The sequence below is a fragment of the Oryctolagus cuniculus genome, chromosome 20, assembly GCF_051225735.1.
Source record: "Oryctolagus cuniculus isolate XC-2025 breed Fujian yellow rabbit chromosome 20, ASM5122573v1, whole genome shotgun sequence".
Taxonomy (NCBI): domain Eukaryota; kingdom Metazoa; phylum Chordata; class Mammalia; order Lagomorpha; family Leporidae; genus Oryctolagus; species Oryctolagus cuniculus.
Window position 1 is genome coordinate 50,298,697 of NC_142886.1, and position 13,889 is coordinate 50,312,585.

General features: G+C 47.8%; 1 protein-coding gene and 1 pseudogene across 5 annotated transcripts in view; one reads left to right on the forward strand and one right to left on the reverse strand.

Annotated features, from left to right (window-relative positions):
* The window catches only part of RCOR1 (REST corepressor 1), a 100,674-nt gene that overhangs the window by 16,740 nt on the left and 70,045 nt on the right, over positions 1–13,889 (forward strand). The window contains exon 1 of one of the 5 annotated variants that reach the window (XM_089322742.1): positions 2,953–3,073. The exons of 2 other annotated variants lie outside the window; for them this stretch is intronic. In XM_089322742.1, coding sequence (XP_089178868.1) covers positions 2,968–3,073 — 106 coding nt within the window. In that variant the 5' untranslated portion in view covers positions 2,953–2,967. 2 more of the 5 variants (XM_089322743.1, XM_089322745.1) reach the window with 2 other exon arrangements.
* On the reverse strand, positions 11,075–11,479 carry LOC149120170 (small ribosomal subunit protein uS14 pseudogene; annotated as a pseudogene).

The following is a 13,889-nucleotide window of genomic DNA, read 5'->3' on the forward strand; positions in this document are numbered from 1 at the left end:
ACCTGTCTTATCTGATTTTCCTCAGTCCTACAAAGATTCTGGGAGCTGGGGGTGTCCTGGACTATGTGTGGTTTCTTTGGAGATAGTAACAAAGTTTTCAGCTGCCGAGTTGTTAGGTGTCTCATGTTGTGCTAAACTTGTTGTCGCTCCCCCTCTTCATGGAGGAACGACACCAAACCCTGCCTAGGCTTCATATCCGAGTCACGGCACCATTATGTCGCTCCCCCTCTTCGTGGAGGAGCAACACAGGACCCTGCCTAGGCTTCATATCCGAGTCACGGCACCATTATGTCGCTCCCCCTCTTCGTGGAGGAACGACACAGGACCCTGCGCTGTTCTTTCGTCTGCTCGGCCCTCCCCGGGTTTGCTGCTGGTTCTTCCCGGGTTGGCTACTGTCCCTTCCACCTCCGTGGAAGGGCGGTTCCCCCTGGCCACATTCCCCACTTCCGCGGGGGAGCAGCACACCGCCGGCCGGCTCTCTCGGGGGCTGCACAGGTGTTCCCCTTAGATGTTCCCCTTAGATGTTCCTGGTGCATGCCATCTCTCTCCTCCTATATAGTCCTCTTCCACCAATCCCAACTCGGCTGCCCACACGCCGAGCACGCTGCTCTCCTCCAATCAGGAGCAAGTCCTACAGTTTATTGGCTGAACTGGAGGCAGCTGTGTAGAAGCTGTTTTCTTCTCTCCCAGCGCCATATTGTGGGAGAGCAGATGCATAGAATAAGTCTTAATTCCAGTAACTCAGTCTAGTCCGAGTTGCTCCCCACAACTTGTAGCAGACAACTCAGTGTCACTGAATACTAAAGAATCCTCAGTTTTGCTGAGTTTTCTTGAATATTCATTTGTAATGGACATTTGATAATTAAGCATCAAGTGCAATTATTTAAGAAATGGAAACCCAAGGGGAAATGGGCTTTTAAGTTGTAGTTAGAAGCTAATTTTTCCCATTTTTTTTTGCCTCTCCTATAATTGGGATGAATTAAGATGTACATCTTGCATAAAATGCTTTTTTTTTGGAGGAGGGGGCTACTTCCATCTCCTGGTGGATTTTAGGGTTGGGGTTGTATGTTTTATGGTAAGATACATTTTTAAGGCGCCTTTTCCTTTGAGTTAATTTTTTGGGTGGATAGAGGTTTGTTATATCCTTTGAGTACGTATAGGGTGGTATTTGGGGACTAGAATAGAGATTTAAAATCCATTGTCCGCAGCAGGCATCTGGTGCAGCAGTTGGGTCGCTGCTTGGTACGCCTCGTCCTGGGTCAGTGCCTGGTTAGAGTCCAGGCTACTACATTTATTTTATTTTTTAAGGATTTATTTAAATTTTTTTTAAGATTTATTTTATTTAAAGACAGAGTAACAGAGAGAGGTAGAGACAGAGAGAGGGTGGTCTTCCATCCGCTGGTTTACTCCCCAGATGGCTGCAACGGATGGAGCTGTGCCAATCCAAAGCCAGGAGCCAGGAGCTTCTGGGTCTCCCACATGGTCATCCCATATGGGATGCCGGCGCTTAAGGCCAGGGCTTTAACCCGCTGTGCCACAGTGCCAGCCTCTTGAGGATTTATTTGAAAGGCAGAGTTGCAGAGAGGGAGAGGCAGAGAGATTGGTCGATCTTTATCTGCTAGTCTACTCCCCAGATGGCCACAACAGCAGGGCTGGGCCAGGCTGAAGCTAGGAGCCAGGAGCTTCATCTGGGTCTTCCCGTGGGTACAAGGGCCCAAGCACTTGAACTGTCTTCTGCTGCTTTCCCAGGTGCATTAGCAGGGAACTGGATCTGCTGAAACTCTAGCCAGCGCCCATATGTGATGGTAGCGGTGCAGGCAACAGCTTAACACACTAGGCCAGAGAGCTGACCCCACTATACTACATTTCTTTCTTTCTTTCTTTTTTTTTTTAATTTATTTTTATTTATTTGAAAGAGCTACAGAGATAGGTTGAGACAGCGAGAGAGAGGTTTTCTGTCCACTGATTCACTCCCCAAATGGCTGCAATGGCCAGAACTGAGCTGATCCGAAGGCAGGAACCAGAAGCTTCCTCCGAGTCTCCCACATGGGTGCAGGGACCCAAGGACTTGGGCCATCCTCTACTGCTTTTCCAGGCCAAAGCAGAGAGCTGGATCAGAAGAGGGGCAGCTGGGACTCGAACTGGCACCCATATGGGATGCCAGCGCTTCAGGCTGGGGTTTTAACCTGCTGTGCCACAGCACCAGTCCCATTCTGATTCAACTTCCTGTTAATATGCACCCTGCAAAGCAGATGATAGCTCAAGTACTTGGGCTCACCCTAGAGACCCAAACTGAATCCTGAACTCCTGACTCAAGCCTGACCCAGCCCTGGCTTTGTGGGCATTTGGGAAGTGAACCAGAGGGTGGAAAATCTTTTGCTGTCTTTCTTTCAAATAAAGTGAAAATAAGCAAATAAAAATGTAAAAACATCAAATGTTTGCTCTCAAGGAGTTTAGTTGAGTGTAGATCAATTAGTGAAATAAGAAAATTCTGGTGGCAGTATGCAGAGCACTGGGAGGCATGGTGCAGTGGGCCACCAGATCCTTGCTGGGGGTGGGGGTGAGGGTGAGGGGATGGAAGACACCAGGGAGAACCTTTAGTTGGCATACTCCTTTTTATTTGAGAGGAAGAGTTTCAGAGAGAGAGGGAAGCCTTCCATCTGCTGGTTCACTCCCCAAATGACTGCATTGGGCATGGTTTGGCCAGGTCAAAGCCAGGAGTCAGGAACTTCTTCTGGGTCTCTCAAGTGCATGCAGAGACCCAAGGACTTGGGCCATCTTCTGCTGCTCTCCCAGGCCATTAACAGGGAGCTGGATTGGAAGTGGAGCAGCTGGTACTCAAACTGGCGACAGTTTGGGATACTGGCACTGCAGGTGGTGGCTTAATCCACTATGCCACAATGCCAGCTCCTAATATAACTTTAAAAAAAATTTTATTTGCAAGAATTATAGAGAGGAGAGACAGAGATGGTCCATTCACTCCCTAACTGGCTGCAGTGGTCAGGGCTGACCAGGTGGAAGTCAGGAGCCTGCAACTCCGTTAAGATCGCCTGTGTGGATGGCAGGGTCCCAGGTACTTATCTGCTGCTTTCCTAGGTACATTAGCAGGGAGCCGGGTTAGAAGTGGAGCAGCCAGAACTTGAAGCAGTGCTTGTATGGGATGTAGGTGTGACAGGTGGCATAGCCCACTGTGCCATACGGCTGGCCCCTGATCAGTGTAGTTCTGAGGAGAGTTTGATTCAGGAGCTACCTTACTCTTTGGCTGTGGGACCTCCGCCTTTCTGGAACGTGGTAAAGTGAGTGTGTGTGTTCTCTTGGAAGTGCTTAGTGGATAATCCATCCCCTCCTAGTCATTTTCATCTGCTTGGTTTTTAGAGTTTTGCACATCTGGCGCTTTTTATGTGCCATATATCGGTGCTTCTGAACAAGTAGGATTTTTGTCTCCGCTGAGGAGCCTTGTTTAGAGTTGTTGCCGGGTTCTTTGCCTGCTTGGCAACAGGTCAGTTTCCATGGCATTGCCAGTTTTGTGCTGCATTGTTCCTGAAGCTGGGAGATTGGGGGTGGGGCTGCAAGCCCCTTACCCTGCTGAAGCAGGGCAGAAAGTAGAATAGCTGAGCTTTGTCTGGTTTTGCATATTAAGCTCCTGGATAATAATTCTTTTTTACATTAGAGTTTTATTAACAGTAGAAAGCCGTTTGACATCCATGTCTTCTGCCTTCTTAAGAACAAGTTAACACTAGAAAAGATAAAATGTTGGTATCAGTAATTTTGAAGTGGTAGGTTCTGTAAATAATGCAGTTGAGACAGCTGCCATTAGGCATCCTGGAAGCTGGCGATTTTAATGTAGATGCACTTGCTGGTAGACTGTTTAATTTTGAAGGAAAAATACGAATTTAAGAGCATGCATTAAGTTGGAATTATTCTCTGGAAAAGTGAGATGAGAGGTCATTAGATATTTTTATTTTTTAGAAAAATATTTATTACTTGGAAGGCAGAGCCACAGAGGGAGGGAAGGAGGGAGAGAGAGGGAGAGACAAAGATTGATCTTCTATCTGCACTCGTCAAATGGCCACAACAGCCACAGCTGGGCTGGGCTGAAGCAAGGAGCCAGAAACTATCCTGGTTTCCCCACCTGAGTGGCAAGGGCCCAAGCACTTGGGCCATCATCTGCTGCCTTCGTGGTGCATTAGCTGGAAGCTGCATCGGAAGTGTAGTAGCGAGGACTGGAACCAGCACTCTGATAGGGGTACTGGCATCACAAGCCGTTGTTTAACTTGCTGTTCCACAGTGCTGGTCTCTTGTTTCAGCTTTTTTTAAAAAAAATTAATTTATTTTACACGAAAGAGTTACAGAAAAGGAGAGACAGAGATCTTCCATCCACTGGTTCACTCCCCAAATGGCTAGAGCTGAGCTGATCTGGAGCCAGGAGCAGGAGCTTCTTCTGGGTCTGCTTTCTGAGGTACGTTAGCAGGGAGCTGGATTGGAAGTGGAGCAGCCAGGACTCAAACCAGCACCCGTATGGGATGCTGGCACTGCGGGCGGCAGCTGTACCCGCTGTGCCGCAGCGCTGGCCTCTGTTTTAGCTTCTTGAGCATAATTCTCCTTATGTGTCTTGCCTTAGTTTCACGCATTACATTTTTGTATATGTTTTTAGGAACTCATTATGCAAAGATGTGATGGAATACTTATACTTTTTTTTTTTTTTTTTTTAATTGAGAGGCAGGGGGCAAAGAGAAACATACAGAGAGAGAGTTCCCATTTGCAGGGCTACTCCCCACATAGTTGAAATGCTCTGGGCTGAAAGTAGTGCTGGGAACTTAGTCTGGGTCTTCCACGTGAGTGGCAGGAACCCATCACAGTTGCCACCCAGAGTCTGCATTGGCAGGAAGCAGGAGTCAGGAGCCAGAGCCGGGTATGAAGGCCAGGGGTTTCAGTTTGGATGCAGGGCACTTTTAACTGCTAGACCTGCTCCCAGGTGTTGATCTCTGAGTTAGAATGGAACTTAATCAAATTAAGTGATTGAAGGTGGGGCCTTAGAAAGTGGTAAGATGGGATTAGGTTGTGGGGGATGGGGCTCCTCTGATAATTGTTGTAGCTGTGTAGAGGCACATGGCTGTGAAAATGGAATGTGCTCCCTCCACCATCCATCAGCTTCACCAGGTGCCAGAGGGGCCGCCTGATCTAGTTCTGTGATTCTCCAAACTGTCAGCCAAAATAGACCTTCCTAAGTAGCTTCTTTTAGGTATTTTAGTGACAATAATGAAAAGCTGTCTAATACAAGAAGTCTTTCCACAGGTGACTCTTAAAATAGGTTTGAAGGGCAGTGAAGGGACGCTCTCCAGGCCGAGGGAGCTGCATATTTGAGCAGAGCCCATGGGCAGAGCTTGACCTTTCTTTTCTTTTCTTTTCTTTTCTTTCTTTTTTTTTTTTTTTTTTTTTTTTTTTTGAGGAGTACAGGGAGTACAGTCTCATGTGACTTAATGACAGGGACATGTTCTGAGAATCGTGTCGCTGGGTGAACATCAGAGACTGTCCATAGAGAACTCTGGATAGCGCAGGCCCCCCAGTCCATGTGGCCTCTTGATGACATTGAGAGTGACAGTAAACAGGAGCTGTGGCTGTATCTGGTGTCACAGAGCATACTGCTGCCCACCAAGTGGGAGGAGTATATTCTAAAGTGATGATAAAATGTGTTGGAAATACAAAAACCAGTAGCATTAGCTATTTCTTATTGCTGATAACATGTACTGTACGTAGTCTGTTTGCTATGCTTTTATACAGCTGGCAGCAAAATTATTTTTTAATAGAAAGTATTTTTTTTAAAGATTTGTTTTATTTGAAAGAATTATATAGAGAAGTAGAGACAGAGCGAGAGAGAGAGAGAGAGGTCTTCAATCTGCTTGTTCACTCCCCAAATGTCTGCCACAGCCGGAGCTGAGCTGATCCGAAGCCAGGAGCCAGGAGATTGTACTGGGTCTCCCACGTGGGTGCAGGGCCCCAAGGACTTGGGCATCTTCTGTTGCTTTCCCAGGCTTGTTAGGGAGCTGGATTGGAAGTGGAGCAGCCAACATTCAAACCCATATGGGATGCTGGTGTTACAGGCTGGGGCTTGAACTCGCTGCACCACAGAGCTGGTGCCACAAAATTATTTTTATTTATTTGTTTATTTATTTTTGACAGAGTGGACAGTGAGAGAGAGAAACAGAGAGAAAGGTCTTCCTTTACTGTTGGTTCACCCTCCAATGGCCGGCACACTGCGCTGATCTGAAGCCAGGAGCCAGGTGCTTCTCCTGGTCTCCCATGGGGTGCAGGGCCCAAGCACCTGGGCCATCCTCCACTGCACTCCCGGGCCACAGCAGAGGGCTGGCCTGGAAGAGGGGCAACCGGGACAGAATCCGGCGCCCCGACCGGGACTAGAACCCAGTGTGCCGGCGCTGCAGGCGGAGGATTATCACCTATTGAGCCGCGGCGCCGGCCAAAATTATTTTATTTTTAAAAAGATTTTATATATTTATTTAAGAGAGAGAGTTAGAGAGGGAGAGACAGAGAGAAAGGTCTTCCATCCACTGGTTCACTCCCAGATGGCTGCAACAGCCAGAGCTAAGCTGATCTGAAGTCAGGAGCTTCTACTGAATCCCCATGCGGGTGCAGGGGCCCAAGCACTTGGGACATCCTCTACTGCTTTCCCAGGCCATAGCAGAGCTGGATCAGAAGAGGAGCAGCCAGGACACAAACTGGGGCCCATGTGGGATTCTGCACCGCAAGCAGAGGCTTTAGCCCACTATGTCACAGCGCCAGCCCTGCAAAATTATTTGAAAGATAATTTGAAGCCCAGAACAGTGTTCCCCCACTTCCTAAGATTTATTTATTTATTTATTTGGAAGACAGAGTGACAGGGGACAGAGAAGAACTCTTCCATTCACTGCTTTACTCCCCAAATCATTGCAATAGCCGAATCTGAGCCAGGCTGAAGCCAGGAGCCCAGGACTCCATCCAGGTCTCCCAGTTGAGTGGCTCAGGAAGTCTTCCACTTCCTTTTCCAGTACAGTAGCAGGAAGTTGGTTGGAAACAGAGTAGCCACGACCTGAACCTGCATTCCAGTTTGGGATGCCACTGTTACGAGCTGCTTCTTTACGTGCTGTGCCACAGTGCATGCCAGTCCTTTTACTAAAGTGGCTTGTGCTTGTTTCTGCTAGATGCTGGTACCCTGGAGTCACCCTGAACCATTCAGAACTGAGACAGGTCAAAGGTGTGGTGATGTCCTTTGAGGGCTTGTGCGCTTCAGTTTCATCTGCAACTCCCAGGAGGTAGTCGGGTGGGGTCTTAGCCCAAAGACAGGGGTGTTCACTGGCCACTGCCCATTCCACTCCACCTGTGCAGCTCTGGAATCTGCTACCTGAACAGATGCAGTGCTGGTGGTCCCAGCCTTGCAGTAGACCCTCTGAAATTAGCAAACACGTTTGGTGGAAAAGTGAATACCAGTAGCTGATCTTTCTTTTGTGAGCTCCGGGCTCTCCTGCTTTCTGGGCCTGTCTTAGTTTTCTGATTCTTTCCATGTCTTTAGTATTTTGTTCAGCTCCTCGCTTGTCCTTTAATGTGAGGGTTCTGAACAACTGAGTCTCCGAGAAGGGATGTGGTTCCTTTTATTCTGTTACTTAGACCAGAGGGATATTGTGGTTTCTTTCTTGCTTTGAAAGGCAGAGAGATCTTCCATCTGCTGGCTTACTCCCCACATGGGGCTGGGCCAGGCCGAAGCCAGGAGCCAGGTGCTTCTTCTGGGTCTCCATGTGGGTGCAGGGGTCCATGAGCTTGGGCCATCTTCTGCTGCTCTCCCAGACGCAGGGAGCTGGATCAGAGCTGAAGCTGCTAGGACTGCAACCTGTGCCCATGTGGAATGCGGGGGCTGCAAGCCGTGATACCAGCCCCAGATGTTGTGATCTCAGCATTCTTCAGATGAAAGACACTTTGCCTGCTTGGTTCCTTGCCTTCTCTTCAGAGCCTATTATCTGCTCTTTTTTTTTTTTTTTTTTAAGGATTTATTTTATTTATTTGAAAGACAGAGTTACAGAGAGAGGTAGAGACAGAGAGAGGTCTTCCATCTGCTGGTTCACTCCCCAGATGGCCACAACGGCCAGAGCTGAGCTGATCCGAAGCCAGGAGCCAGGAGCTTCTTCTGGGTCTCCCACATGGGTGCAGGGGCCCAAGCATTTGGGCTATCCTCTGCTGCTTTCCCAGGCCGTAGCAGAGAGCTGGATTGGAAGAGGAGCAGCTGAGACTAGAACTGGTGCCCATATGGGATGTCGGCACTGCAGGCCCGGGTTTTAGCCTGCTGCACCACAGCGCCTGTCCCATGCCTGTTTCTTACCTTAGATTTCTCAGAAAGTAGTGCATATGACAAAGCTTTCGTGTTAGAGTGAGGGAGAGAGAGGCAGGAAGCAGATACAGGTGTGTGCTCTCAAACTGGCCACTGTGTTGCGGGAGCCTTTGGCCTGATACTGCTGGAAATCTCTAGAGAATGGTGAGGCTGCTCAGATCATATGCAGGTAAAAAGGGGGCCGCAGACAACACAGTGAGATGTTGATTTCTTCTTGTGTCCCTTCCTGATCCGTTGCCCCAGGATGTAAACTGCTGTGTGCCTTTGGGTTTGTTCTTGGTCTCTCCATGCAACTGCTGGAGAAGGAGCTGACCTGGTGCTTTGGAGCTGTTGAGGTGTGGTGAGAGCCCCCAGGGTCTTATCACCTGGAAGGGAGAGACCACTGGTGGTGCTAGGAGGTGAGAAGCTGGACTCTGTGATCCTGTAAGCCTGCTGGAAGTCGAGTGGGCAGTGGCTGTGGGTCTGGGGGAGGGTGCGTGCACTGCGGCCATATAGTCCTGCATCCCTTAAGCTGAACATGGAGAGAAGCCAGATGGTCTCATTTTACAGTGGTGCTCACCAAAATCAAGTAGGCCCATTACAGGTCCAGTTCCTCCAGTTGCTCTGCTAGAGAATAGTTTAAATGTCTTACTTTTAAAAAAATTTTATTTAAGTTATACAAGTTTCATATATACAAATTTATGAGCATAATGATACTCCCCCCCCTTCCTCCAGCCCAAGCTCCAATCCTTCTTCCTGTTTCCTCTCACATTCCCACTGTTAATTTTTTTTTTCTTTTCTTTTTTTTTTTTTTTTTTTTTTTGACAGGCAGAGTGGACAGTGAGAGAGAGAGACAGAGAGAAAGGTCTTCCTTTGCCGTTGGTTCACCCTCCAATGGCTGCCGCGGCCGGCGCGCTGCGGCCGGCGCACCGCGCTGATCCGATGGCAGGAGCCAGGAGCCAGGTGCTTTTCCTGGTCTCCCATGGGGTGCAGGGCCCAAGCACCTGGGCCATCCTCCACTGCACTCCCTGGCCACAGCAGAGGGCTGGTCTGGAAGAGGGGCAACCGGGACAGAATCCGGCGCCCCGACCGGGACTAGAACCCGGTGTGCCGGCGCCACTAGGCGGAGGATTAGCCTAGTGAGCCGCGGTGCCGGCCTCCCACTGTTAATTTTTACAAAGATCTATTTTCAGTTTACTTAATGATCATATAGTTAACCCTACACTAAGTAAAAGAGTTCAACAAATAGTATGAAGAAGAAAAAACACTTTCTCAACAGAAGAGACAAGGACTGTAAACAATCATCACATCTTAAAATGTCCATTTCATTTTTAAACATTACATTTTAGGTACTCTATTAGTTATCTTGGATCATGGAAAACATGATATCTGTCTTTTTGGGACTGGCTTATTTCACTATGCTTTCCAGTTGTGTCCATCTTGTTGCAAAAGACAGAGTTTCCTTTTTTTTTTTTTTAAACAGCTGAGTAGTATTCCATAGTGTGTGTATACCATAATTTCTTATCCAGTCAACAGTTGATAGACATTTGGGTTGATTCTCTATCTTAGCTGTTGTGAATTGTGCTGCAGTGAACGTGGGGGTAGAGGTACTCTTTCAGATGCTGATTTCTTTTGGTTTGGGTAGATTCCCAGGAGTGGGATGGCCGTATATGATAGGTCTATATTCAGATTTCTGAGGTGTATCTATACTGTCTTCCAAAGTGCTGTACCAGTTTACATTCCCCCCAACAGTAGATTAGGGTACCTTTTCCTCTACATCCCCACCAGCATTTGTTGTTTGTTGATTTTTGTATGAGAGCCATTCTTTTTTTCTTTTTCTTTTTTGCCAGGCAGAGTTAGACAGTGAGAGACAGAAAGGTCTTCATTTACCATTGGTTCACTCCTCTAATGGCCGCCATGGCCGGTGCTGTGCTGATCCAAAGCCAGGAGCCGGGTACTTCCTCCTGGTCTCCCATGCGGGTGCAGGGACACAAGCACTTGGGCCACCCTCCGCTGCCCTCCTGGGCCACAGCAGAGAGCTGGACTGGAAGAGGAGCAACTGGGACAAGAACCCGGCGCCCAAACTGGGACTAGAACTCTAGGTGCCGGTGCTGCAGGCGGAGGCTTAGCCAGGTGAGCCACCGCGCCAGCCTGAGAGCCATTCTAACTGGAGTGAGGTGAAACCTTATTGTGCTTTTGATTTGCATTTCCCTGATGGCGAGTGATCCTGAGCATTTTTTCAAGTGTCTATTGGCCATTTGCATTTCTTCTCTTGAAAACTACCTGTTCAAGTTCTTTGCCCATTTCTTAACTGTATTTGTTTTGTTATTGTTGAGTTTCTTGAACTCTGTAAATTCTGAATGCTAACCCTTCATCAGTTGCAGTTTGCAAATATCTTTTAATTTTAACCACTAATTCTTTCTTCCTCACATTCCTTTTATTTCACTGGCAAAAATTGAGGTATTTAGAGGAAAACTAATACAGGCTGCCACCTACTGACATCTGTGCTTCATCTTATGCCGTCTCTGTTTTTGTTCCTAGCTAGGACCAACCCTTCTGCATGTCAGTCTACCCATATGTTTCTGTCTGCTTAAAGATATCTCTCCAAAATGAATCTTAATGAAGAATGGGGTGGGAGAGGGAGCAGGAGGTGGGATGGTTTGTGGGTGGGAGGGTGATTATGGGGAGGAAGAACCACTATAATCCAAAAGTTGTACTTTCGAAAATTAGATTTATTCAATAAAATTTTTCTATTAAAAAAAGAATGGAAAAAAAAGATATCATTCCAGTAATTCATCCTTCATTTCCAACATCAGATTTTTCTTCTGTTGTATCAGTCTCATCAACATATAAATAAATAGGTGGTTTTTTTTAATTGAAGTTCTTTATTTTATGTAGATAGCTGGCATGACTTTCATAGTGCTGATGTCTTGGAGAACCCATTCAAGGAGGATGACTTAGTCCAGCTTACTGAGGCTGATATCCTTCGCACACTGATGGAAGCGCTGGCGGCACATTTAGGCCTGTATTTCCTGACCAGACTGTGCCGGTTGAGCAGATGTGATAGGAGTGGGAACTCTGGCCAAGCTTTCACGGGTGGTTCCAGCAGAGCTGCTGGTGGCCCATCTTTCTTTCAGAAGTGCAATGAGGCAAAAAGGTAAATAGTTGTGTGTGTGTGTGTGTGTGTTTTAAGATTTTATTTATTTGAAAGGCCGAGAGGTGCAGAGGCAGAGAGGGAGAGAGAGAGGTCTTCCATCCCCAGATGACTGCAACGGCCAGAGCTGTGCTGATCTGAAGCCAGGAGCCAGGAGCTTCCTCAGGGTCTTCCACATGGGTGCAGGGGCCCAAGGGCTCGGGCCGTCTTCCATTGCTTTCCCAGGCCATTACAGAGAGCTGGATAGCAAGTGGAGCAGCCAGAATTCGAACCAGCGCCCATCTGGGATGCCGGCACTGCAGGCAGTGGCTTTACCCGCTACACCACAGCACCGGCCCCTCCTAGTCTTTCATGGCAGTGGCAGGGGCCCAAGCACTTGAGTCATCCCTTCCTGCACATTCACAGGAAGTTGGATCAGAAGCGGAGTAGCTGGGACTGGAACAGCACTAGTGTGGAATGCGGGCATCCTAAGCAGTAGCTTAACCGGCACTGCAGGTTCACCCTTCTCTTGTTCTCTTGAGCACATTGCATTCCAGCTTCACTCACTGTGCTCTTACAGAAACACGTTTAGGGTCACCAGCGTGATCTGTGTTGCTAAGTCCAGTGGTCAGTTTGCAGTCCTCTTGTTTGACAGTCACCACCCCCAGAGACACATGAAAGGGGTTTAAAGAGTTCATGGAAAATTGCATTATCTTTTTAACATTTATTTATTTGAGAGGTAGAGGGAGGGAGAGCAAGTGCTGGGCCATCCACTGATGCACTCCCCAAATGCCTGCAGTGGCTGGTCGCAGGGCCCTGTGGAAGCTGAGAACCAGGAGCTCAGTCAGAGCTTCTTCCATGGGGGTGGCAGGAACCTGATTACCTGAGTCACCACCACTGGCTTCCCACGTCCATACCGGCCGGAAGGAGGCAGAATTGGTCTTCAGACCCAGGTACTCTGATGCGTGGTCCTGGGCGTCGCAGTGCTAGGCTAAACGCACTCCCACGTGTCGCTGTTTGACCCGCGGGAACATGCTTCCGCCCAGGGCCTCCGTGCTCCTTCCTGGTGCTTTCTTCTTGCCTCCCCTCCCGCCTCCCTCAAAAAATCTGTATTTATTTTCTCATCTGCATTGAAGTGTCAGTTTCTCAGACTCCTCCGTGGTCAGTCTTGAGATTTCAGCTACATCCTTGACGTTTCCCGTTTGTCCTGCTCGTTTTATTTTTTTCTTTTTTGAATCTATTGTCCAGCATACTTCCTTATTTATTTTCTTTATTGTAATTTGGAGGGTACACTCTGAGGTGAGGTATTTTTTTTTAAAAGATGTATTTATTTACTTGGAAGGCAGAGTTACAGAGAAGCAGAGGCAGAGAGCTTTCTTCTGCTAGTTCACTCCCCAAATAGCTGCAACACCCAGAGCTGGACCCATCTGAAGCCAGAAGTTTCTTTTAGGTCTCCCACCTGGGTGCAGGGGTCCAAGGGCTTAGGCCATCCTCTGCTGCTTTCCCAGGCCATAGCAGAGAGCTGGATGGGAAGTGGAGCAGCCAGGACTTGAGCTGGCGCCCATCTGGGATGCCGGCACTGCAGGCAGTGGCTTTACCCGCTATGCCACAGCACTGACCCTGAGAGGATGTTTTTGATATTGTCTTTTATCCCTCCATCTTCTAGAAAAGTGTTTGATGAAAATTTGGCTCTTGATAACTTTGTTTTCTTAAAACTATGGGGAGGCAGTGGGTATTTCGGCTAGTGATCAAGACACCCACGTCCCACATGGGCGTACTTGGGCTCACATCCCTGCTCTGCTTGTCTCTAGCTTTCTGCTGATGCAGACCCTTAGTGGGAGGCAGTAGTGATGCTTCAAGAAACTGGGTCCCTGCCACTGGTTAGAGTTCCGGTTCTTGGCTTTGTGAGCATTTGGGAAGTGAACCAGGAGATAGATGGGAGCTCTTTCTTTTTGTTTATCTCCTCTCTCTTTGTCTCAAAGATATAGAAATTAAAATAAGTAAAAGTTTGACCCAAGAACTGTTGAAAATATAAATTATTGGCCTGCAGTTGTCAGCAATGAATCCCTTTATTGATTTACAAGTACCTCTTATAGATAACCATGGATGAGCTGATAACAGTTTTGAAGACTTCATGCCAGCCTTCTTACTTTCTACTTCCTTGTGTAAGTGTCTGTTAGAACCAGCATTGTACAGAGAGCATGATGCTATTTAGTGTTCATGACAATACTACAGTATAAATGATGCCATCCCCATTGTACAGACCACAGAAGTGAGGTTGGAAGAGCTTAAAAGCTTGCTTGGGGTCTCTAGGGCTAAGTGGTAGAACCCGGCTTGGGGCAGCTTAATTCAGATCCTGTCTTTTTGACCATTGGTAAATTTATATCCCACCTGCTGCATGTA